The sequence below is a fragment of the Cygnus olor genome (assembly GCF_009769625.2).
Source record: "Cygnus olor isolate bCygOlo1 chromosome W unlocalized genomic scaffold, bCygOlo1.pri.v2 SUPER_W6, whole genome shotgun sequence".
Lineage (NCBI taxonomy): Eukaryota > Metazoa > Chordata > Aves > Anseriformes > Anatidae > Cygnus > Cygnus olor.
Window position 1 is genome coordinate 655024 of NW_024429077.1, and position 26802 is coordinate 681825.

The 26802-nt window shown below is 46.5% G+C and overlaps 1 protein-coding gene across 2 annotated transcripts; it reads right to left on the reverse strand.

Moving 5' to 3' along the window:
• Positions 1-10233: 10233 nt before the first annotated feature.
• On the reverse strand, positions 10234-26051 carry LOC121062993 (endogenous retrovirus group 3 member 1 Env polyprotein-like). Of its 2 annotated transcripts, XM_040543310.1 has the most exons (4): positions 25815-26051; positions 24082-25163; positions 20121-20133; positions 10234-10414 (listed from the first exon to the last, which is right to left on the reverse strand). In XM_040543310.1, exons 2-4 carry the CDS (start codon positions 25153-25155, stop codon positions 10401-10403), a joined length of 1101 nt encoding a protein of 366 aa, XP_040399244.1. In that variant the 5' UTR covers positions 25156-25163; positions 25815-26051; the 3' UTR covers positions 10234-10400. The 2 variants fall into 2 exon arrangements, with proteins under 2 accessions (XP_040399244.1, XP_040399243.1); XM_040543309.1 differs by lacking the exons at positions 10234-10414; positions 20121-20133 and having other exon boundaries at positions 23549-25163.
• Between the last annotated feature and the right edge of the window lie 751 nt (positions 26052-26802).

Below are 26802 nucleotides of genomic sequence, written 5' to 3' on the forward strand. Positions count from 1 at the left end.
CTTTTGCCAGATGTCTTGAAAATGAATTACAATCCCTCTTAATTCATGTGAATTAGCATCTTCCTGCTCAGACAATCTGCAAATTCACTACCCTGTCCAAAGACACACAATGCTACTAAATTTATTTGATTTACAATACAATTTTCAACAAAGCTTCCTAAAAGTCACTCCACCCCTTCTGCCCACAGCACTGTGACTTATAACAGCTAGGACACATTTGACTCCTTGGAAGGGTTTTCCAGATTGCTGTGCACAGACAATATTAACCCTATTTAACTTCAGGACCACTGTAGACAGCAAACCCAGGAAAGCACCACAGAGTGCACATCCCAGTAAACCTCCCGACAGCCAAATTTCATTAGCAACTCCCTTGTTTTATCGGTAAATCCTCTGGTAGTTTAGTATTTAGAACTTGCGTGCACACAAATGTCCCAACCCACAGGTAGAAAGCACCCTGGTTGCCTTCCTCCACAGCTCAGACACCCCCATACACTGGACCTGAGGGACATTTCCAGTCCTGAAGGGACACTGCAGCTGCCTCCTCTTGCCTGGTTTTGCTCACTAAACCTCACCCCAGCATTTGCTTCTTGCCAGAAGTTTCACAGCCTCAGGCTCAGCATCCCATCACCTGTACAGGCTGAACTTTGGCGAGCCAAGTACTGAAATCTATCCAGGCAAGCTTTTTATATATAGAAGCTGTATGTCACTGTCTTATCTAAATCTTCTCTATTACTGCCATAGCCCATGGGCATCAGAGCGACAGCACAGCAGCAGGCTGTCTGGAGCATTCCCTGCTCTGTCTCATTCACACAAACTTGGAGAGCTGGCAGGGCATTGTGATGGCCAACCTACACAGGAATTAAAAAGCTGGCAGGACAGCATGATGGCCAACCTACATGAAACAGAGCAAGCCTACGTGTAATACACTACGCTGAACCTCTCATCAGAACAAAGATGCACCTATTCTGTCCAATACGAAGTCTGATTGTTTTGGTGAACCAGGTAATTTCAAACCTCCTACAGATTCTGACACTTTTTATCTCATCTTTTGCACAAAGGTTGTTAAGTACACACAGCACAGCTCTACCTGCATCAGTTTTATACTGCTCCACTTCTTCCATCCTTACACAAAAGTTACCTAGCAATTTAAACTGAACAAATTTTAAACTTGCTAGAAAATCCTGACAGTTGCAAACATTCCAACCAAAACCCCATTATCAAGGTATAACTGAAACAAAGGAGCAGCTTTGCAGACCCTTTCAACACAGGGTGCTTTACAGTTTTTCTTTTTTATGTGGTGTTTTTTGTTTGTTTTTAAATAAAACAACCCTCATTAGCAAAAGAAGCTTTCATTTAAAAAGGCCCCACGTCTCTAAAAGACGTCATGCAACAGAAGGGGTGGCAATTCAATTTACTTTCTACAATAGTTTAAATGCAGTAGACAGTCAATGTATGTAGGCCTCTAAAAACTTTCAATTACAAAATTGATTCAGACAGTTGGAGAGACATATGGATCTCATTTACAGGTTAATCTGTTACCATATTTGATTTGACACACTGACTTAACATCACACAGGTTTGCATGCTCCTGAACTGAAGAGTGTCATAGGCATTCTTGCTTGTTGCTTAGCTCAAGAACTCACCCACCTGAAATATTTCTTGAACTACTTCAACAGTAGAAATTCACAGGTCAAGGAAACGCTATAATGTAGTTAGCACACCCCTGCAGAAACACTGAAGGCAGGTCTAAAAACTTCTCAAAGAGCAGCAATTAAAAGAGGAGTTATTAATAGTGTTACAGAATATGTGCTGAGGGAATTGGGTATGAAGAGGTTTTTAGAACAAAAAAAACAAACCTGCATCTCACCAAAAAAAAAATTAAATCAAAATTGTCTTACTAGAAGGATAAGGGACAGGAAAAATAAAAACTATGTATGCAGTTTGGAGAAAGCAACCGTGACAGGGAACAAAATGCAAGAGGAAGACTAAAAGGTTTGCAAATGGTTCTTTCCCTGAAGTGATAGTAGACATCAGACTTCCAGGATCCTGACACTAGCACCTCTCAGCAAATCTGCAAGGTCTTGCTGTTATTTGTTGTTTTGAAAACAAAATTTTAAATAGAGCTGTTAGTACTGGATAGGTTCACAGAGAGAAAGGGAGGAGACTCATAAAACAGCAGATCCCAAGATGCAGAACTCCCTTCATCTCTGAACTTGCAGAAGGATATGGTGATTTTACTAAAAAGTCATCACAGAACAGGATCCACATTGGCAAAACATGACCAATATACCAATATGACCACTAAGGACAAAGGCTATACTGTGAAAGGAATCACATATTTTAATAATGTGCTTACCATTTTACCCCAAAACCTTCAGGAGATCTTATCAATAAAATGTTTAAAAACACTGACAAGCTATTTTGTAAGCCACAACTCACATCATTTATACACTGAGCATTAGCACTCCTTGAAGTTTCCTTACTGCAAAGCAGAAATTTTATTAAGTTTACTTACAGCTGATCCCAGAAAGAGCTTCCTGAAAGTCAGTAGGAAGCATTCAACTGATTTCAGATAAGCAGCAGCTGAAATAAGCTTGACAACATTGTTCCTTCTGTCTGGGTAAAAAGAGAATATTCATGAACCATACAGCCAGAAAAGCTGAAAACAGATGCTGGGAAGCAGTAAAGACAGTAGGAACATGCAATCCTTGAACTTTACAACCCCCGTAACAGATTAGCACTGCTAGTGAATCCAAAGCACCAACAGCCCATAAAATATTTTCCAGTTTTTACATGAAATACAGTTGAAAACAGAAAAAGTGCAGAAGCTTCCAATTCTAGGCAGCTTGTGTGGCTAAATGTTGTGCAGGAGAAAGGAGGTGGAAGTTTAAGGGGAGGAGTGGGTCGCATTGTGCTGGAGTTCCCAAAGCCAGGTGAGACACAGCACTGCAGAAGCTCTTCCCAGACAGGACTATCTATCCCCCTTTCTCCCGTGGTCCCACAGTTCAGCTGGCAGACCATCAGTCTCAGGAGACTTCCCCAGCCAACACAAAGAAGATGAACCACCTGAGCCTTACCTTTCAGGTAAGGAGTTGAAATCATAAGCCATCTTCTGCCAGCTTTGGGATATGCTGCAATGACAGCTTCCCAGCACCCAGACAAAAATCTTCCCTCTAGCAATGCATCTAATTACCCATCCTTAAAGACTGTGCAGAAACTATTAGCTCCAACCCTCAAGAGCCCCACAGACTGTGACAGAGACATGGTGCCTCAAAGGTATACCAAGTCAAAATGCTCGAGAGCCCTTTACCTCATTACTCACCTCTTCAACTTCTCTGACAATAATCATGATCTCAATGCAAGCTGACAAGTTAATTCTAGCAAGACAGGAGCCAGCATACTGAGATGCTTATTTAGAATTGTGCTTTACTACTGCTAACAGCCCCACAAAATCTGAAGAGTGAAGTCCCTTATTTCTACCACCACCGTTTCTCTGGGGTAAATGCACACACGTTAGCTAAATAATCCCTCCTAGCTTTGGCCAGACCCAGCGCAAGCAGATGAGCATCACCTCAGACTGTTTGGATCATTAATTTTTCTTGACAAGTGGGAAAACACACACTGAAATTTTGTTATGCTGTGATTAACAAACCAAGAGGTGATGCCTCTGTCCAAAGTTTACTAGGGGAGGAGGGGTAAGCAGAGGATGGTGATGGAGAAATGTATTTGATCCTATTTGTGTAAAAAAAATGCCTTTTAAACAAGAAGGCAATGGAGGATGTAGCCAACCTCCCTGATTCTGGAGAAGAGCTCCACCTATACACACTTAACATCCAAACACAGAGACCACTTGCTAAAAAGCACAGCTCGGAGAAATCCTCTAACATCTACTTCTTCCTTTCTTGGCTGACCAACACAGACATGTTGCTGAAGATGCCCTGAAGTTTCTGCTCAGCAGCTGCTTTGAACTGAGCAGTGAAGACAGGAACAAAATCTCTTATTCAAATCATAGAGATTATGGAGAGGTTAATCCTCCTAACACTGGCAACACAGACAGCTCTGTCAGGTGACCTGGTTCCCCAACCAGGAGGTGAACTAAAAAGCAATCCAAGCTGCCTCTTCTCTCCAATGTTCTGTTGTAGCCTTTATTTCATTGGTTAAAACAGCAACAACCACCACCACCACCACCAGCTTGGATACAAAATACTGGAGTGAGTTATTGTGCATGTGGCTTTCTCTCAGATTTATTCTGTTAGAGTGTGTGTCAGTCCTTCTGCTTAAAGGAGTTCCCTGCAGGTTACAGGTTTCTCTTAACTTTTCAGTTTCATGATCAAAATAGACAGCATCTCTACTCCTGAATCTGTGCCTGATTAGGAGAAAAAAACATCAAATCTTTCAGAATTTGCACGTACAGAAGATAAATACTACTGGGCAGAGAAGAAAGGAGGCTTCTAATTTCAGTGACATAAATTACCCTTCTTTCAAGCTCTGGGAGGTTAAGAAATGCACTACTTTAAATAAGTGGAAATGCCTTAATTGATAACGTGAACGAAACCTGCAAAATTTTGCAGAAGACAGACTTAAATTCATATATACCCATATCTGTCAAAGACTAAGGAAATATGTATAATGTAAGCTATACCCTTACACCAGAAGGCAGGAAGACAGACAACACACTGTCTGCTAGAAGACACTCCAAGTTGGTGAACTGACTTGGCTGACAAACCAATAGTTCAACTAGTTCACAAGAAAAGCTTGCATTAAAAAAAAAAAGAAGAGAAAAACTTAAACCTAATTTAGAAGTGAATTCCCTGAGCATTTTTATTTTAAAAATGAAATCCATCTCTTTACGATTAATTTCTTCCAAGACACGAAGGACATGCAGCAGCTGCTCAGGTATAGCAAGCTGTCTCTGGTACCAAACAAAGAAGAAAAAGCAAGAATTACAAACAGAAATAAAACAACTTCAGTGTATTTCTCTCAATTTAGTCAACAAAAGCACTGAAGTCATCTGTCTAGTCCCCTGAATGACTCAGGCTTCTACACTCCCCAAAACAGATTTAGGTTCAATATGAAGCACCCTGGAACAAAAGCTGCTGGCTAACCACACCAGAAGTGATCGTCATCTAATCACAGAATCGTCTAGGTTGGAAGAGACCTCCAAGATCACCCAGTCCAACCTCTGACCTAACACTAACAAGTCCTCCACTAAACCATATCACTAAGGGCTACATCTAAACGTCTCTTAAAGACCTCCAGGGATGGTGACTCAACCACTTCCCTGGGCAGCCCATTCCAACGTCTAACAACCCTTTTGGTAAAGAAGTTCTTCCTAATATCCAACCTAAACCTCCCCTGGCGCAACTTTAGCCCATTCCCCCTCGTCCTGTCACCAGGCACGTGGGAGAATAGACCAATCCCCACCTCGCTACAGCCTCCTTTAAGGTACCTGTAGAGAGCGATAAGGTCTCCCCTGAGCCTCCTCTTCTCCAGGCTGAACAATCCCAGCTCCCTCAGCCGCTCCTCGTAAGACTTGTTCTCCAGACCCCACACCAGCTTCGTTGCCCTTCTCTGGACTTGCTCGAGCACCTCCATGTCCTTCTTGTAGTGAGGGGCCCAAAACTGAACACAGTACTCGAGGTGCGGCCTCACCAGAGCCGAGTACAGGGGGACAATCACTTCCCTAGACCTGCTGGCCACACTGCCTCTTATACAAGCCAGGATGCTGTTAGCCCTCTTGGCCACCTGAGCACACTGCTGGCTCATATTCAGCCGACTATCAGCCAATACTCCCAGGTCCTTCCTGAAGACTTCCCTACGGGTAGGGTCAGGCCGACATATAGGGCCCTCTGTTCCCCTGAGAAGGGAGTCGCCTACAACGATTACCCTTCTTTCTTTCTTAGTGGAGTCACTCTTGAGGCATGGAGTCGACTTCCTCGCCCTAAGCATCCTCCTGGGTGGACTTTGGACCTCATCGTCACCCACCAGTCTCTCAAGCTCCAGGGCCTCAAACCTGTTGTGTAAGGGCACCTGGGAAGGCGAGGCCGGTAGGGAGGGGGGTTGCCTGTGATGCCGAGCAGGGACCTGTTTCCATTCCTCTTCATCTCCTAGGTCCCCTCCCTCTGCTTGACAGCAACAGGGCAGAGGGTCCACCACTGTTTGGGGTGTCTCACCCCGGTGCCTTTCCTTCACGCCTAGCAGGGAGTTGCTCCACCAGTCTATCTCCCGCTCACACTCCCTGATGGTCCTTAACCTCTCCACCTCCTCCTTGAGCTCTGCCACCAGGCTGACCAGGTCATCCACCTGCTCACACCTCACACACATGGTGTCTCTGCCACCCTCAGATGGCAGCAACAGGCTCAGGCACTCCCTGCATCCAGAGACCTGAACTGCCACATTTTTGAGCGGGCACTCAGTCTAGGTCGCCACAGACTTTCCAGAAAGAGCTTTCTGCCTAGTGCAGACCATGGCGGTTTAGCTATAGGTAGACAGCCAGTAGATGAGTTGTTCTTATGAGTGGGGCGTAACGGTCTGCCCTGCCTGCGCAAACTGCCGCGCCACGCCCCAGTCGCTTGCGCTCCCTAGGGGCTGCTTTTGAACGGCCGGGGAGGGGGCGCTGCTGGCTCCACCTACGCCTCGTCAGCCTCCCTCACGAGGGCTGCCGGGTCCTGGCGGCTCCCTCGAGTGGCCTCGATGCCGGAAAAAAAGCCCTGCCTGTCCCGATCCCCCGCTCCGCTGCAGAACGCGTCTGCCCCGGAGCCGATCGCCTCAGCGAGTCACAGCCTCGGTATCTTCAGGTAATTTCACTGAAGTTACAGGATGGCAAGCAAGCAACCAACTGAACGAACATGGGTACTTGTCAAGCTCAACTGAGCACAAGTTGGCCCTGAGAGGGATCGAGCTAAACAAATCTCATTGTTCAACTTCAGAAGTTTAACATACTTGCCAAAAGAGAAACTCAAAAATAAAGCAACAGCATATTTGTGGTGCATTCAGTTATATTTAAATATATATATATCCCACCATACTACAGCAAGAGATAAGCTCCCAGGAAAGACAGCACCTGTATTTTCCTGCACCAAATAATGAAGCAGAATTGGTCTATTTTGAAAAAAAGTTTTAATGAAAATGTTAACTTTATGTTACTTAAAATATTTAATTGATTTGGTTTACAAACTAGAGGCAAGCATAACATCTAGGAGACAGAACTAAGCTGACTGCAAGCACTAAGGAAGAGTAAAAGAAATACTCAGGATATCAGCTATGGTATAACTGAATGAGATCCCCCACATGAAAACTGGGGATCTAAGAGAATACTGCTTGCAGATGAATTCTTTGGAAGCCTGACTTTACCCTTGGCATTCACAAACTGCTCAGACAACACCAGTTCCTGGAGGATAAAGACAAATTCTAGAAGCAGGACAGTGAGATTGGCAACAACTTTCAGGATTTCTTTTGTTTTGACTAAGGTCTTCAGACGTTGATCACTTACAATATTCCCCTAGAAGGAAGCTGAAAAAGATATTTTAAGGTTGTAAAAACAGAATGTGTTTTCCAAAATCCAGCTACAGACTGATACCCACGCAAGCACTCTGTTTAGCAACAGCAGCTGACTGACTGCTCCCCATGGCAGTACTAGTATCTGAAGGAGCTGTGTCTCCTGAACACATTAGCACTCACCTGCCAATATTTTTGTTTTGACACAGCAGGTACACAGAACTGAATCATAACCAGGTGTTACTATTGACAAGGATTACACCCAAGACAGTTCTCCTGAAACCATGTGTTTGCTTGTATTTCAGTCTCCATAAAAATTACACTGAAATTCCATCAGGGTAAATACCATTAGTATCAAAATCATTAACTAAAATAAACAGCCTTCAGTAACAATTTAGTATGAGCAAGTTTCCCCACATACAGTTTGGTTTCTTCTTCTTAAGAGGTATAACTAAGCAAAACACTACATCAAAACTTTACCTTAATATATATTGTTTACAGTGAACAGTTGTCAGAGCAGGAATTCACACCCCAATGAAGTTGGTGCATCACAACACTGGAAGGGCCCTTTGTGGTCAACACCTCTAGCTTCCATTCTCACAAAGACCTGTACCCTGATTTCCAGCCTAGGCTGGAAAACACACTTGACATGACACACTTATACCTACTATATCTTATGCCAATGTTATCCTCCACCTTAAGTGGCTTCTCCCATCCTGTGTTTAATTTCCTGATTTTTTTTCTGGACAAAAGTCATAGATCCCATCAATGCCTGTTTATCAGGTGGAAGAAGCCACAGCCTCCTGGTCTTCTCACTGGATGGACTGAAAGGAAGGGAGAGCCAGCCAGATTTACTTCCACCCTCCCCATTAAGTCCTACCTGAGCTTGTCCATCCCAAACAGGCTCAGCCTGTGCAGGCTGCTGCATTCACAGACTACTTACCCATGCTTTTGTCCTTCCCCCTGTGCGAGGAATACTTTCCCCATGTAGTGGGTTTACATGGCAAGGTTTTGGTAGCAGGGGGCCATAGGGGTGGCTTCTGTGAGAAGAACCTAGAAGCTGCCCCATGTTTGGTAAGGGCCCCACTGCTGACCAGAGCTGAGCCAATAAGTGATGTTGTTTGCACCTCTGAGAGAGTATATTTAAGAAAGGAAAAAAAAAAAAAACACGCTGTGCCACACAGCAGCTGGGAGAGAGGAGTGAGGAACAGCCTTGCAGGCGCCAAGGTCAGTGAAGAAGGAGGGGGAGAGGTGCTCCAGGCACCGGAGCAGAAGTCCCCAGCGGCCTGTGGTGAGGACCATGGTGAAGCAGGCTGTCCCCCTGCAGCCCATGGAGTACCACGGTGGAGCAGGGTTCCACGCTGCAGCCCGTGGAGACCACGGTGGAGCAGGTGGACCTGCACTGACGGAGGCTGCGGCCTGTGGAGGACCCCTGCCAGAGCAGATTCCGGGCTGGACCTGTAGCCCGTGGAGAGGAGACCACGCAGCAGCAGGTGACCTGGCAGGAGCTGCTGCCCGTGGGGGACCCAGGTTGGAGCAGTTTGCTCCTGAGGGATGGACCCCATTGTACAGACCCATATCTGGAGCAGTTCTTGAAGAGCTGCTGCCTGTGGGAAGCCCCTGCAGGATCAGTTCGGGAAGGACTGCATCCCATGGGAGGGACCCCACGTTGGAGCAGGGGCAGAGAGTGACCAAGAAGGAGTGGCAGAGATGAAGCGCTATAGACTGACCGCAGCCCCCATTCCCCCATTCCCCTGAGCTGCTCATGGGGAGGAGGTGGAAGAGGGCGGATGGGGGGAAGGCGTTTTTGGTTTCTTTCCTTTGTTCCTCACTTCTCTAGCTTGTTAGTAATAGGCAATAAATCTTATTATCTCCCTACTCTGAGTCTGTTTTGCTCGTCACGATAACTGTTGAGCAATCTCCCCGTCCTTATCTCAACCCTTGAGCCCTTTGCATCATATTTTCTCCCCCTTTTCCTTTGAGGAGGGGGAGTGAGAGAGCAGTCGTGGTGGAGCTCGGCCGCCCACCCGAGTAAAACCACCACACCCCAGCACGCACCGCTCCACCTTTTCCTCTTCCCAAGTTATCCCATACTGGTTGACAACACGGTGCAGTCACAAGGACTCTTCTTCTCTTCTTTTGTGAAGCTCCTTGTTTTTCAGAAATTCCTGTCATTTGCCTTTACATGTATAACTCTTCTACTTAATACCAGCTCATTTTCATTATGGCCGCCCCCAGGGTCACTTAATTCTTCATGCATTATATTTCTCTACTTCCAAACCGATTATGCCAAGTTTGACACACATTCCTACTTTTCTTGCCATACCGCAAGTGGAAGACATCTATCTGCTTTTCCCACCAGTTTTTCAGTGTTAGTAGCTTCTGCTACAGCCAGTTCCTTACCCACCTTACATTTTTTCTGCCTGTTCCAACTTTCTTCAGAGAAACATCTACTGTGGTGATTGGCAAGATTCATGTTTTCATACAGAACCAAGAGGTTAGCCCAGCACAGTCTGCCTCTCACAAACCTACACCACATTTATACAGTTACCTTCCACACCGCTTCCATCTGTTTATAAAGCTTTTATTACTCTCATTTTAACTTGATTTTGAACCTCAAACTATCACAGTCTCCCCTGCTTTTGAGGTCAAGATGTGAGAAATATCTCAAATAATTTTCTTCAGACAGGATCTTCTGTGAAGCTTATTTTATTTGCGATTGCAATGGCGGGCGTCCTGTCAATCAGGAGCGCATTTTTGTAAACAAATCATAACCTTTTATTCCCTATTACCCGACGCCTGATCACCTCCCCTGTTTCCTCATTGGCTGAGTACTACAGGTTCACATGCTACTCAACGCTCCTCTATACTATATATGTACAATTTTTCTTCTTTTCAACCCTTCAATTTCTCCTTTCTTATGTTTTGAGAACTTGTGATCTTTGTTTTACTGTTCCCACACTGCTCATCCTGTTTTTCTCAAGCTTCTACCTTATTTTGGAACAGTGAGGCCTTCTACTGTCCACTTATCTACTTAGCATTTCTCCTTATTATGACTACACAACTACCTTGGAATACAGAAAATTAGTTCTCTACTGCAAAAACACAACTTAGTTTCTCACAAAGATGCACATATTGCCCACATTTCTCCCTTCTTATCTTTCTGCCAACCTGCAGAAACCACCTATCTCCTTCTCCAATTAGGTGATGCCACTGCTGGCTTACAGCAGTAAGCTTCCACTACCAGACTTTAGATTTCATGTGTTGTACATGTTAGCACTCTGGGCTAGAGTTTACCTGACTTATATTCATTAAGGTGTAGAAGATTTGCTCCCACCCTATACATGTGTGTATCATTTTCAGTCCTCACAAAAAACAACTGCAGCTCAGGGATCACACCTAGCTCATCTTTACTCTACACACTGTCCCTACACACTGTGGTCTGATTCCTTCCTTTGTGAGATGGGTTGTTTCTCCCTTTCATGTGACCAAAGCACCTGCTGTTATCTGTTTTAACATTCTTTGTGAGAGCTCACCTCATCTGCCAAGTTGAAAGCCCTTATCCCTGCACTTCCAGATCCTCAAGATCCTTCCTTTACAAACTGAAATTTCTGCCCACACCTCACACAGGTTCTGTGTTTGCTCACCATATCCTGACACAGTGATCAGGCGAATCATCAGCTCTGGGGTCATTTCCTAGGTGGCGCCTTTCCTTGTTATGTGAGATGTTAATATTTGCCCCTGCAGCTTCACAGACTTCCATGCCCTCCTCCATACCCAAGCTCCTGACTTCACCGAAAAGCATCTCTATACATTTCACAGGTGCTGGTCTACAGGTTTAGCTATTCAATTTCCCCTAGGTTAAGTTGTGATCACTCAAACCAAATTCACTTTCACGTCTAGCATCTCTTCAGCATCCTCTGTGCTTCTTAAAGCCACATCTACAGTTAACTGCATTGATCTTATGGCTGCAGTCACCATGCAATGATGAAACTGCCAGATAATGCAGCTCTGTACCTAGCCGTGACCAACAGCACTCGTTCTTCTGCTGTGGGGAGTTAGCCTGCTACACTGACAATACCCAGAAATACTTCTCTCTAACCACGTTACAAGATTTCTACCCACATTTAAATCCTGGACTATGTAGATCTCTAGTGTTATCGCAGCAAAATCTATCAGCTCTTCCTAAAGTAATTTCAGCCCAACTAGCTCCCTTTTATCCACCCTAATGCCACTTCAGGATTCTGCATCCCTAACGCAGCAGAATATTGCCAATCACCTTTATTGCTCTCTTTCCAGAGCAGGGCATCCCCTCCAACATCTCCATTCCCAACATAACCCCTCCCAACCCTGCCACAACTGCTTCGAGTCCTAAACTAACAGCCCCAGCACCACCGCTTCAGTCACAAGCTCCCCACCAAACTGTATCATACTGATCTGCTTGGCAGTCACAATGGTACATTCATTACAATGAAGGGTATAGCTAATTGAACAAGTGCACAAGTGCCTCCCCAATTAGATGGTAGGGTGGACCGTAAGATCTTCCTTCCACAGTACCACCAGAGATCTGCCCTGGGGATCTCAAGTCTTGAGCAGCTTCCCATCGAGTCCTTGGTAGCATTCAAGGTCCTCGTGCACAAGGCAAATTCTCCCAGATGCCGGGTAGCACTCACACCCTGCCGTGAGAGGCAAGCTGTATGGTTACCTATAGCTGTGGAGAATGCAGGGGGAACCCTGATATTGCTATCACGCAAGGAAGGGAACAGCAAAGAGAGAGACTTACAGGCCTCATTTCCCCAGGCAGCCTTTTCTTGGTACAATGCAATCATACATCGCATCCCCTGGGAATCCCTGGTCCACCCCAATGGGAAGGGCACTATCTGGGCAATCGGTCATCCCGAGGCACAAGCATAGCAATTGCTATGGCTGAGACTCTGGACAGTATATTTGACCCATTCTATCCAGGCATTCACATCCCCATACCCTGTTTCAATCTCAAATGTTTGAACTGCCGCATTTCAAAGAGGGCCTCCTGTTTTCTCTCCTGTTTTCTCCTTGAGTTTCTCCCTTTCTCTGGTGGCAATAGAGGATCGTTTCCATACAGCTGTTCTCAATCTGGCTGTTGGGTCTCTCCCAGTTATTTGTTCTCTCTGCTCAATTGTCGTTGGGCATTTAAATCTCCACAAGCTAACACCTCACAAGCATCAAACATGACGGATTGTGGTACATAACCCTCTGTCACAGTCACCCATATTTTTACGGGGTATCCCGTTTTACTATTATCTGGTCATGCCTTTTCCAAGCTGCCAATTGACCAAGGCCTTCTCTGAGGCCTACAATCACTAGAAACAAAATTAATAGTTGATTTTTCCCGTCATTATTTTTAACCCTTAGGTTTCCAATAATTATCAATACAAAGAATAAGATATATGTACACTACTACTAGAACAAAAATCCCTTGGGAGCACTTTGATTCGCTATAGGCCAGTCCTTTCTCTCACTTGCAAGCCACGCTCATTAGTTACCTGTGAAAATAAAAGGTTAGTTTACAGTTGTAAGCTTTTATCCTGCTCAGAGTCCACTATGAGATTTTTCTCTTCGATTTCAATTTCCAACAAGTCTTCTGTAGGAACAACTTCCCAGGTACTAGGGTCAACGGATGCCTTCACTCGAGTATAGTGAGTCCGACCTTTTTCTGCAGTTCTTACGGTTGTTTCAGTTGTTACTAGTACTTGGAAGTGTCCTTCCCATTCAGGCCGGAGTTTTGATTCTTTCCAGGTCCGAATCAGGACCCAATTTCCTGGTTGATGGTGGTGAATGGGGAATTCCAAAGGTGGGGTTTGAGCCAACAGCCCACGGGTCCTGAGAGATGACAAAGAAGAGGACAACCCCAGAATACAGTTCTTAAGATAACTCTCTCTTGTTTCGAATTGTGGTATCTCATCCCTTCTGACTAGATAGGGCAATCCGAACAGCATCTCATATGGTGAAATTCCTGTATCCTTTCTTGGTGCTGTTTGAACCTGGAGGAGTGCTAAAGGTAATCATTTTACCCAAGGAAGTTGGGTTTCTAACACTAATTTAGTTAATTTCTTCTTTAATGTCTGGTTCATTCGCTCTACCTTCCCAGAAGAGGAGGGGTGCCAGGGGGTGTGAAAATCCCACTCGATCTCTAAGGCCTGCATTAACCCTTGCAGTACTTGTGAAGGGAAATGACTTCCTTGATCTGAATCAATGTTTTCAGCTATCCCATATCTAGGGACTATTTGCTCCAGTGATACCTTAGCCACCGTGTTCACAGTGGCAGATACCGAGGGGAAAGCTTACACCCATCCAGTCACGTGGTCAATTAGGAGAAACAAGTACTTAAGTCTCCCTGCTTTAGGTAACTCAGTAAAGTCTACCTGTATACTTTGGAAAGGTCGAATCCCTGGCTCCCGTCCCCCTCTAGGTGGGTTACGGATGACCTTTTTATTTACCTTTTGACATATGGTACATCCTCTGCATATTTGCTTCGCTAAAGTGTATATTCCTACACAGACATACTTTCTTAGCAAAACATCACACATTGCTTGCACCTCCCAATGACTCTCTTGATGTAAAACAGTTAATATTTGCCTCATTGGTGCTTTATTCAGCGTTTCTCTCCCATCACGGAGTATGCATTTTCCCTCAGACTTCGTGGCTCCTGATTCCTTAAAAAAAATCTTTCTCTTAAAACTTTTTAGTTCTTTCTTAGTTTTCAACAATTCCCTGAATCCTCTCTGGATTTATTCTTCATTTTCCCTCAGACATTAGATGCCTTAAATACCTGACTTCTCTTTCTACATATTGTAATTTATTTTTCAGTACTCCCAAGCCCTGCTTTCCCAGAAAGTTGAATAGCTTGTTAGTAGCTTCCTTCACAACTGTTTTCTCCTGTCCTGACAATAAAAGATCATCCATATATTTGTAACAGTAATACCTCCTCGGGAGGTTGGAATTGCCCCAAAATCTGTTCTAGAACTTGCCCAAATAATTTGGTAGCCCTGTAAACCCCTGAGGTAAAACTGTCCATCTGTATTGTTGCTTCCGCCCCCATTTCAGGGTCTTTCCAGTCAGAGGTGAATATATCTTTGCTCTCAGGGCCTGAGAGCACTCCATTAATAACACCGTTATTCCAGTCTAACAATTTACTATTTGAATGCCCAATTTCATCATCAAATCCCTTCCCAACAAGTTAGTCCCTGCCTTGGGTACATACAATAATTGCCCAGTGATCATTTTATCCCCTAGTCTCAGCTTGGTATCCCCCAAAAGTGGCACTGTTATCCCAGCCCCTTCTACCCCCATCACTTTTTAGGGTTTCATTAGTTAATTTAATCCCTGATACTTTACAGGCCAGTAATGACCTAGCTGCCCCAGTGTATTGGGTTCGATGGCAAGGTTCTGGGGGGGCTGCAGTGGCAGCCCCTGTGAGGAGAATCCAGAAACCGCCCCGTGGCAGATAAGGGACAATTTCATCCAGCCCCAAAGGGGCCCACCGCTGCCCAGAGCCAAGCCATGAGCGACACAGTCCCTGCCTCTGTGAGAGCACATCCACGAAAACAAACGAACAAACAAAAAGCTGCTGCTCAACAGCAGCTGGGAGAGCGAGGAGAGAGAAACCTCCCCGCAGACACCAAAGTCAGCACAGAAGGAGGGGGTGGAGGCGCTCCAGGCGCCAGAGCCGAAGCCCCCTGCGGCCTGTGGAGAGGCCCCTGGTGGAGCAGGCTGCCCCCCCCCCGTCCCCCCCCTTCTCGATACTTGGGAAACTGACCAAACACCACAGCCAATATACCAAAACTTCTAGACTGTTACTTAGATAATGCCTTCATCCTCTTTCCCTGCTCATTCAACTTCAAACAGCTCTGTCAAACACTACATACCACACCTTTAACACCTTCAAGAACCCTTTTTAACACTTCTTTCTATCTTTCTCCAGCCTGTACTTTCACCAAAGGCTCAGTCATTGGCCAACTTAATTCCATACCTTTCTCCCTCCAGGATGCTGAAACAGCATATCAGTATACCAGATTTCATCCCATTTTCCTTCTCTCCTCCTTCTTCCACTCCGGATATTCCTATTTGAAGTGGCCAGCCTGGCCACACTTCAAAGCCTGTCCCTGAGCTTTCCTTGCCTGCCATTCCTTCATCTCTCTTCCTCTCCTTTCCATCCTGGCCCTGACTCCCCCTGAAGATTTTCTTCCTCTTTCTCCAACCCTCTGCCTCACTACCTGCTACACTGTCAATACCATTTCTTTCGCTCTCTGCTTTTCCTTCTCATCTCCCCTCCTGACACACACCTCCAGGGCCTCCCACAGGAGGGCCCCCAGTGACTGTTCACTCCATCCCCCCACCTTCTGGAGCTTTTTCTGTGTACCTGGCCAGGCTCCAACCACAAAATGAACTTTCAAGAGCCCTTGGGATACCGGGTCCCCGGGACCCATCCCCAAGCACTCCCCCACCCCGACCCCAAGTCTCCCACATGACCCCTGTGCTGCGCACTATCACCACTCCAGCCAGGATCGGCAAGTGGGCACCCCTGCTCTGCCAGTATTACCCCCGGTCCCGGAGGACGAGCTCCTTCCCATTCTTGTATAGCAGCTCTCCTCCTGATCATTCCCATTTCTTCCCCTGTAAACAACATACTTAGTACAGACATTATTTCCCCCCAAGAGTGTAAGTTAGGTCCTAGGAACTGGTCTAATAGTTCAGCTAGCCTGATGGGGTCCTCAATTAAAGACTTCATCTCCTTCTTAAAACCCCTAACACCTCTGCTGGTAAGGGGGGGGGGGGGGGGGGGGGAGTTCACCTAAGAGGATACACAGTAAGTGTTAGTACTGTTAGCATCAGGGAAGGCGAAATTCTTAATATCTCTTCTACCTTGTTCTAATTCTTGCCAGAGCCTAGAGTACGCTCCTTCTCTAGGGACAGTGTTAATTGCAGTCCCTGTCTCCCTTCCTGGAGCGACTGCTGCTGCCACCGGTGCAATATTAGGATTATAGGGAGCATAACTTGGCTCCTTCTCCAAAAAAGGAATCTTATTGTTTACACATAAATTTAAAGCCTGAATTTTCATCAGACCCGTATTTTGGCCAAAATACTGCTGTTTCCTTAATTGGTTCTTTTGTCCAGACTGATACACAATATTTAACCATTTTTTTTTCTTTTATCATCTCCTCTAATTTTGAGATTATTTTTCCAATTTCTTATCATTCTTCAGGAAGAACTGTCGGTAGGCACTCCCCCAGGGATATCTCCCTGTCCCCTGGAACTCATATTTCCCATTTTTCCTAGCCCTTGTCAATGTGCTGCTACAGAAATTTCCCTCCTGCAGGGTACCACACACTAATGTTCCGATTCTGGAAAATGGGGGTGTACTGCCAAGCACTTCCCCGTGCAAGGGGTACCGCACACCTATGAGTTTACCAAATTTCCCTGGTGTACTGCCAAGCACTTCCCTGTGCAAGGGCTTACCATACAGCAAATTTCCCAAGACTCTTCCTTTCTCTCTCTCTCTTATCTGACGCTTTGTCAGTCTCTGGCCGCGCCCCTCACGAAGCTATGGAACCGCAGATCAGGACTCCACACTCGCTTCGTACAAAAGTCCGTCTCAATCACACGTCACACAGAGTCTCACCCGACCCCCAAGGCAATACTTAATATTTCTTACCTTGGTCTATGCACAGAGTTACCGGATCAGTTCTCAAACCCGGAGTGCCTACCTTCTTCCCTTCCCCACTACTTCATGGATCCTGCCTCTTTAATCAGTCTCGGGCCCTCTGTCAGCTCTCCGCAGAACCGCCACCATCGATGCACAGGACCGCTGAAATCAGCGGGGCATGCCTTCCTGCTGCTGCGGCGGTGGGGCTCCCCGGTAGGTGACTGGATCCCGGACGAGCCCCCAGATTGTGAGAAACACTCCGTAGCCAATAACTTAGGCTCAGGCGAGGATCTCAGTGAAGTAGTAATTTATTTGCGATTATGCAGAGCAGGCTGCCCAGGTAGGCGTCCAGACGGGCCTTGAATATCTCCAGAGAAGGAGACTCCACAACCTCCCTGGGCAGCCTGTTCCAGTGCTCCGTCACCCTCACCGTGAAGAAGTTCTTTCGCATGCTGGTATGGAACTTCCTATGCTCCATCTTATGGCCGTTACCCCTTGTCCTGTCCCCACAAACCACTGAAAAGAGGTTGGCCAAATCCCTCTGTCTCCCACACCTCAGGTATTTATACACATTGATGAGATCCCCTCTCAGTCTTCTTTTCTCCAGGCTGAACAGACCCAGGTCTCTCAGCCTTTCTTCATAGGGAAGATGCTCCAGGCCCCGTATCATCTTTGTGGCCCTCCGCTGGACTCTTTCCAGGAGATCCCTGTCTTTTTTGTACCGGGGAGCCCAGAACTGGACACAGTACTCCAGGTGAGGCCTGACCAGGGCAGAGTAGAGGGGGAGGATCACCTCCCTTGACCTGCTGGCCACGCTCCTTTTAATGCACGCCAGGATCCCGTTGGCCTTCTTGGCCACCAGGGCACACTGCTGGCTCATGGCCAACCTGTCGTCCACCAGGACCCCCAGGTCCTTCTCCTCAGAGCTCCTCTCCAGCAGGTCGCACCCCAGCCTGTACTGATACGTCCGGTTGTTCCTTCCCAGGTGCAGGACTCTACACTTGCTCTTGTTAAACCTCATTTGGTTTCTTCCTGCCTATCTCTCCAGCCGGTCCAGGTCTCGCTGAATGGCAGCACAGCCTTCTGGCGTGTCAGCCACTCCTCCCAGCTTTGTGTCATCAGCATACTTGCTGAGGGCGGACACTATTCCCTCATCAAGGTCGTCGATGAAGATGTCGAACAAGACCGGACCCAGCACCGACCCCTGGGGAACACCGCTAGTCACAGGTCTCCAGCTGGACTCTGCACCGCTGATCACCACCCTCTGAGCTCGGCCAGTCAGCCAGTTCTCAACCCACCTTACTGTCCACTCCTCTATCCCACACTTTCTCAGCTTTGCTATCAGGATGTCATGGGAGACAGTATCAAAAGCCTTGCTAAAGTCAAGGTAGATGACATCCACTGCTCTCCCCCCATCTACCCAGCTGGTGATGCCATCATAGAAGGCAACGAGGTTGGTCGAGCACGAACTCCCCTTGGTGAATCCATGCTGACTACTCCTCATAACCTTCTCTTCCAACTGCTTGGAGATGGCATCCAGAACGAGCTGTTCCAACACCTTGCCAGGGACAGAGGTGAGACTGACTGGCCTATTTGGTGCTTTGGGTTAAGGATAGCACGAGGGATGGCTCTGGACAGGGGTCAACTGGTGTAGGCATCTGCGGGAGAGCAGCACCATGTCCATGTCAGATGCGGGAAGGCGTCCTTCTCTAGGTCTCTCATGCCCCAGCCTCTCCTGCTGTGCCGGTGCTGGTGCATGCCAGGCCTGCACTCCCCCAGGGATATCTCCCTGTCCCCTGGAACTCATATTTCCCATTTTTCCTAGCCCTTGTCAGTGTGCTGCTACAGAAATTTCCCTCCTGCAGGGTACCACACACTAATGTTCCGATTCTGGAAAATGGGGGTGTACTGCCAAGCACTTCCCCATGCAAGGGGTACCGCACACCTATGAGTTTACCAAATTTCCCTGGTGTACTGCCAAGCACTTCCCTGTGCAAGGGCTTACCATACAGCAAATTTCCCGAGACTCTTCCTTTCTCTCTCTCTCTTATCTGACGCTTTGTCAGTCTCTGGCCGCGCCCCTCACGAAGCTATGGAACCGCAGATCAGGACTCCACACTCGCTTCGTACAAAAGTCCGTCTCAATCACACGTCACACAGAGTCTCACCCGACCCCCAAGGCAATACTTAATATTTCTTACCTTGGTCTATGCACAGAGTTACCGGATCAGTTCTCAAACCCGGAGTGCCTACCTTCTTCCCTTCCCCACTACTTCATGGATCCTGCCTCTTTAATCAGTCTCGGGCCCTCTGTCAGCTCTCCGCAGAACCACCACCGTCGATGCACAGGACCGCTGAAATCAGCGGGGCATGCCTTCCTGCTGCTGCAGCGGTGGGGCTCCCCGGTAGGTGACTGGATCCCGGACGAGCCCCCAGATTGTGAGAAACACTCTGTAGCCAATAACTTAGGCTCAGGCGAGGATCTCAGTGAAGTAGCAATTTATTCGCGATTGCAATGGCGGGACTCCCACAAGCAGGAGCGCACCTACTAGTCACACAGTAGGGTTTATATACTTTCTTTCCTCGATGACCGGGACCCTCCCCTGTTTCCCCATTGACTGGGTAATCCAGGTTCACAATCTATCCGATGCTTCACAGACAATACATGGCTTTCAGTTGTCGGCCTGTTGTAAGTCAAATTTCTTTTGACTTTTATACTCTTTGAAGTGGTAATGTTTCTTACACAGTGATTTCCGCCTAATTGCTCTAAAGATTCTGGTTGTCTCCATTTTACAAGGTCGGCTGCTAAGCTTTATCACTGCAAGCATATCTCAACAGCACATTCCTTCCCTCTAAACAATGTAACTCTGCAAAAACAACATTTTTATTCCCACACTTCTACAACAGAAATAGCACAAAGCTTCTGAAAAAAAAATACTTTTTTTTTTTTGTTTGATCTCTGAGAAGAAGAAGAAATCACAGAATCACAAAATTGTAGGGGTTGGAAGGGACCTCGAAAGATCATCAGGTCCAACCCCCCTGCCAAAGCAGGAACTGTACCACTAAAAAATGAGATCAAGCCACAGATGTCAGCTGTTCTTTCAGGAACAAAGGCAGTTCTCAGATCTGTTTTGTATGCACTGTTTTAGATTATCCATTCATTAAAATATCACTAATGCACATAATTCAAGTGGAAAAAAATCTGTGAATTACAACGTTTTCTGGCTGCTAGGCCTCATATTACATGGCCACTTCGTTTCTTTTTTTTCCACATTTCGTTTTTATCTGTTGAACTTGTTGTGGTTTAACCCGGCTGGCAGCTAAGCACCACACAGCCGTTCGCTCACCCTCCCCCCTCCCTCTCTGGGATGGGGGAGAGAAACGGGAAAGTGAAGCCTGTGGGTTGAGACAGAGACAGTTTATTAGGACAGAAAAGAAAGGAAAATAATAATGTGTACAAACAAGCGATGCACAATGCAATTGCTCACCACCCACTGACCGATGCCCAGCCTATCCCCGAGCAGCCGGCCCCCCCCACACCCCAGCTAGCCACCCCTATATATTGTTTAGCATGACATCAGATGGTATGGAATACCCCTTTGGCCAGTTTGGGTCAGCTGTCCTGGGTCTGTCCCCTCCCAGCTCCTGCTGCACCCCCAGCCTGCCCGCTGGCAGGACAGAGCGAGAAGCTGAAAAGTCCTTGGCTTGGTGTAAGCACTGCTCTGCAACAATTAAAACATCAGCATGTTATCAGCGCTCTTCTCATCCTAAATCCCAAACACAGAACCCTACTAGCTACTAGGAGGAAAATTAACTCTATCCTAGCTGGAACCAGGACAAAACTGTAATTCAGAGGCAATTAACAGTGTCCTAATTGCCTACTTTTCTTTCACAGGTTTTTGGTTGTCTTTCTTTTTTAATCCCAGGTCTACAGCATCTAACCCCAAGTTACTGTGCAAACTTACATGTAGGTCATTTTTAACGAAAAAGAAAACCAGCTTTTTATAAATAAATAAATAAGCCAACAGAGCTTACTCCTGCTTGCCCCAAAAGTAATTGTGTTATCTCACCTTCTGGTACCTATTTTGTTTTTCAGAATGCTCTACACCAGTATAACAGCCTTTTATGTTTAATGGTTCACACTTGTGAGTTCTCATGAGCTCATTCTTTCAGTCATGACCATTTTAAAAAACACATTTAGTGAATTGACTATATTCTGCATTCTTATAGTAAAGTTGCTCTGTATCATTTAAATCACTGCCAGTATTATCTACCATCTTAGCACAGCAGGTGGATATGAAAGATATTTTTCACAGTAGTTCTCCACCACACAGTCACCAACCACTTCAGGTTCCTTCTTTAGATCTTTGCACCCAAACAAAAATAAGCCCAACACAAAAGCGTATCGTTCTGGACCACTGAAATGCTTTTGTCCCAAAGGCTCTATGGATCAAGAAGGAACACCCTGGCAAAGCAAGACTGTTTCAGTAACTGCAGCATCCAGTTCATGGTCTTCCACTACTCTTCGTAGATGGGGTATAAATACACCTTTAACACAGCTCCAAGTGGCATCAGAAACAAATTTTTTTCATAGGACAGCCTGAGAGCATTTTGAAGATCAATCACTAAAAAGAATGGGAAAAACAAACAAACAAACACACTGTAACACGTAAGCATCCCCGAGCTAATAAGAATCAGCTTCAGTTAAGACATTTTGGCAAAATGTTCCAAATGAATAAGTCCACCAGAGATGCTCAGTGTGCTTTAGAGATTACACAGAACATTTTTAAGATAAACTTCACACTTACACACCTCTCCTAGCTCCTAAAACAGAATTATTATATTTTAATGAAACGGTTGAAACTTAATTTAAAAAGCCCTCTCATACAAGAATAGTGCCCTCCCCAAAATATCAAGGGCTCAGTATACTTTGGTATTACTTTGCTGGCATCTTTTTATTAACACTATCATCAAAACGTTGATTTTGATTCAAAAAAAGTGATGAACAGCTGAGCAAAGAGCTTTTATCAGACCAAGGGATACGAGCAAAAGAAAATCTGAAGTGGCAGCAGCACACCAGTGTCAGTTTTTATCATATCTGGCAAAGGAGCTGAAAACATTAAAACAATACTTCTAAGCCGAAAGGCATGGCTGTGGGGACACCCTACAACCAGTGTTCAGTGCAGAATGCTGACAGGAGACACGTCCCAGAAGCACGACTCCTGGCAGATGGTTTCCTTCAGGGATTTTTTTTTGTTTGTTTGTTTTGGCACAAGAGAGCAAGAAATTGAAAACTGGAGATATAGAGCAAGAGACTAGCACTGTAATCCATCCTGCATGAGAAAGCACTACTTTTCAGTAACCTGTTCAGCAAAGGAACGAGGCTCGATAGCAGGAGGAAAAGATAATTAGTAATGTACCTGAAATAATGCTGCAGGTTAGAAGCACACACACTGAGAATAACAATGTTAAAGCTAGTGACAGCAGCCTGCTCTCTGCCAACGCAGTTTCATTCAGCGGCAGCATTTTGACTCGTGTTGGCCAGACTGGGGGGGGGGGGCTCAGCCACCTGCCGAAGGCTCCACCTGAGGGTGTGAGGCTCAGCACTGCCTTCACAGCTTCTCAACCCAATGCAGGCTTAGCTAAGAGGCAACTGGGATGCCAAGAGAGATGGAAATCGTCAATTAAAAATAAAACAAGAAAAGCCCCCCACACAATTGAAACCTTCCAGCTGTGCTCCCGCTCGGGAGCGGAGTCTCAGAGTGAAAACCAACTTCGGAGGCAGGTACTGGGGGACTCAGCCTGCCCCTTTGGAGATCCCTTCGGGGATCCCCGCGGCTTCGCCCCACTCTTCTCCCTCCCTTTGAGGCAGGACACCCCGAGGGGTATGCGGGGTGGCACCACCGGGAGCCCGGCTCCGCTATCGCGGGCACCCGCCCGCTTCCACCCCACTCACCTCGCACGCACAGCAGCGACATAGCGGCGGCCCTCCCCTGCAGCCGCGCCTCAGCTGCGGCCCCGCCAGCCGCCCCCGGCTCTCCTCACGCTGCCCCGCAGCCGCAGGTCAGCCGGGCGACGAGGAGGAAGATGAAGAGGAGGAAGAGAAACAGGGGAGGAGCTGGGCCGTCAAGCCCTGCCAAGGGGAGGCAGCGGCCGGGACGGGGAGGGCAGGGCGGGAGCTCCCCGCAGACATCCCGACATGGCTGACACGGGGCGCCGCCGCGGCGTATCCTCGGACAGCACCTGAGGGCAGGGAGGGCCAAGCCTCCTCCTTACGGTGCTTTGCCTCTGTTGTTTTTATTTTTCTGACTTGTTTTACTCCTGCGCTTCTTTGAGCCTTGTTTTCGTAGTTTTATCTGGTGGCCTCTGTTATAAATGACTGAGTCCCAAATAGGACTGCAATCAAAGTTTACAATTTATTAAATGAATAGAGGCAAGCAAACAGCGCTGGGTGCGCCGGGAGTCTCTGCTCCACCAAGACGCACACCCGTTACGTAAGGCGGCTGATTTTTATGCTCCTAGGTTAATACATATTCATTACTACTTCTAGAAGAAGCAGGGTTATTATAATTGGTTTCCCGAATCCGAAGCCCTCCCAGGGGCGCCTGTGTATCAGTCTCTGGTGGTCTCTCGGGGGTCGTTCGTGCTGAAGGCTCATGGTCTTCCTCCCAGATTTTGCCCTTCAATCGTCCTTCAGCTCCCCCTTCCTCCTTATTTGGTGGCCTCTGGGCCAGATGTCAGAAACTACTGCACATCCTGTGCAGCAGTCAGCAGTTTTTCTCTAAAAAATCCCTTTGTTCTCTTATCACCTAAACCCAGGCCTCAATGTTAACCCTTCAAATCCCTTAGTAGCACGAATTGCTGGACCATTCCTTACAATCCCTCACCTTCTTTTTAATATCATCAATTCGTGTCTCTTCTTCAACCTTTGTTAGTAACAATTGGATTTCATCAGTCAGTTCTCGGGGAGTCCATTTCTTAAGCATCATTATTGACACATCACCTTTTTTCTCTACCAAAGTCATCACAAATTGGGTGCTATTTATTATTTGCCGTATCAACAACGTAAAGCAAGGTGTCATACAAGGTATAAACAATAACGTCATTACACCACATAAAAATAAAAATAGCATCCTTTTAACCCATGGTCCACCGGGCAACCACGAAAAGAAATCCCAATCCATACCCTTCTGAGTTTGTACTGGGACGTGGGCTAGCTTTCTAATTTCCTTTGTTATCTGTTTAACCACTTTTCCATTATCATCAATCTGTAAACAACAATTAGAATCGTTCAGTTTTCCACACACTCTCCCTTCTTCTGCTAGTAAATAGTCTAAGACCATTCTATGTTGAAAGATAGCATTCCTCATCTGAGTGGATTGATCAGCCAGAAGATCCAAGGCCGTCGCTGTTTGATTGGTTACAGTTTCGAGGATAGCTTGCAACCTAATTATTCCGTTCAAATTATAAATAGGTTCTCGGGCTCCTGATACCAACTCATTCGGGTTCCAGGTAGCTGGCCCATAATGCTGTATGATTCTTTCAGGAGGCCATTCATCCTTTCCCCATTTTTGGGCACTACCCCCGGCTAAGGAAGTATCAATAGATCGTTTCATTCTGTTCAGGTCATCATATAATCTTATTCCTAAATGATTTCCTTGTGTTTGTGACAATAAAAAGAACAAGGGTCTTATGTACCCCACATAGCATATTCCCGACCAGTTTCCGGATAGCCTCTTGTAAGCATGTTTGCCACACACCCAATAATGTCCCTTTAGGGCCCACGTCCCATTTGGAAAAGGACCATCCCATCCCTCTTTACCCTTTGGGGCGTGATAATACAGAGTGTCCTTGTTACCGAGTGGTCCTGTTACAGTGTCTGCCCCGTTTGTACTCGTATATGCGCACTTCCAAGCTCCCACGTTGGGTTTCCACTTACAGTCACAATTCAGTTCTCTTTGGTGGCCTGTCATATTATAAGCTGACCAGAAATGTTTAAAGAACACTCGCCTCCCGTTCTCATCCTGCCATTTCCAACGACAGACCCGCACCACATGCTGTTCCTTAGTGGTGTTATCACGCTGACAGCTCAAGATTTGACCATCGAATTGTCCCCCCGCTTGTGCTCTTGCCACAGTTTCACATCCGGATCCAAAAAATTCTCTATATGAGCATTTCAGCCAAGTCCCGTTTCTCAGCTGGACATGTGTGGCGTTCCATTTCCCACTATGTGCTGTACAGTTTATAGGACTACATCCAGGATCGGTACAATCATATCTGGGGGACAGAGTCCAATTGCAAATGCTTTTTCCCACCGCCACTGTTCCTGTTCTGTTCAAGCAGTATACACCCCGAGCTGACGAGTGCAACTGCCATGGGCCTCCTTCCTCTTTCCAAAATTGTGTCCCACTATGAACTTCGCTCAAATTACTGACCCACCACTTGGGTTCGACCGGGCCTGCTACCCAGGGCCAACTTTCGGTTCCCCCCCGGTCCTCCACAAATCCAGCAGTTACTAAGGTTAAAGGCCTTGGCCACTTCCTCCCCCAAAGTGAAAAAGTTATTCCTCCATTCCTGCCCATGGCCCAATTGCCCCTGTAAAAACAATACCAGGAAGTATAGCATTTCTTATCCTTTTGCGCCGTCCAATCTTGAGAGTGTGGGAAACGCCTTCAATCATGGGGTTGGGCCCGCTTTCAGAGCTTGTGTTACCATTCAGCCCTTCGGGGTGATACAGCTCCTGGAAAAACTAATCACAATTTTATTATGGGTTTAAAAGGTTCTCATGTTATTTTTCTCAGGACAACCTGATCTTAGCGCGGGAGAAGTCCGGTCGAGGCCCTCTCACTCGGCGGTCAATACCCGTAGGGGTTGCCTCCCTCGGTAGACCATACACACCGCAGTGGAGGGTCCTACCCCGGTCTTGCCTTCTCCCTTTCCTCCCTGCAGCCTTGTCCTCTTTATCCAGTGCCCTTAATTCATGCAGAACCTCATTGCCAGGATATTAGTTCCTCTTTAGTCTCAGTTTCAGTTCCCCAGGAGTGGACTCAACCCTCCAGGCTTCGGCAGTTATTGGTCCTTTTATCCTGGATGCGTGGGTCCAACCCCTTTCTGCTGTTCTCACAGTTGTTTCAGTAGTAAGTAAAACAAGGTATGGTCCCCCCCATCGGGGGTTCAATGATTCCTCTCTCCAGGTTTTTATTAAGACCTTGTCTCCTGGTTGTATCTTATGAATAGCAAATCCTAAAGGTGGTGTTTGAGTCATCATCCCAATTTCTCTTAGCTCCTGTAATCTCCTTCCAATGGTAATTATATATTTCTGGATACTATGATCCTCAACTACATTGTTCCCTAGGGGCATCCCTTGAGAATAAGGCATACCATATAACATTTCATATGGTGATAATCCAGTCTCACTGTGTGGTTTAGTTCTTATGTTTAAAAGTGCCAATGGTAAGCATTTCGTCCAGGGCAGCTGTGTCTCGATCATTAACTTAGCCAACTGTTGTTTTATTGTTTGATTCATCCTTTCTACTTTCCCTGAGCTTTGTGGGTGCCACGGAGTGTGGTATTCCCACTGAATACCTTTCAAGGGGTACATCCTTCGAATCTTTGCGGCT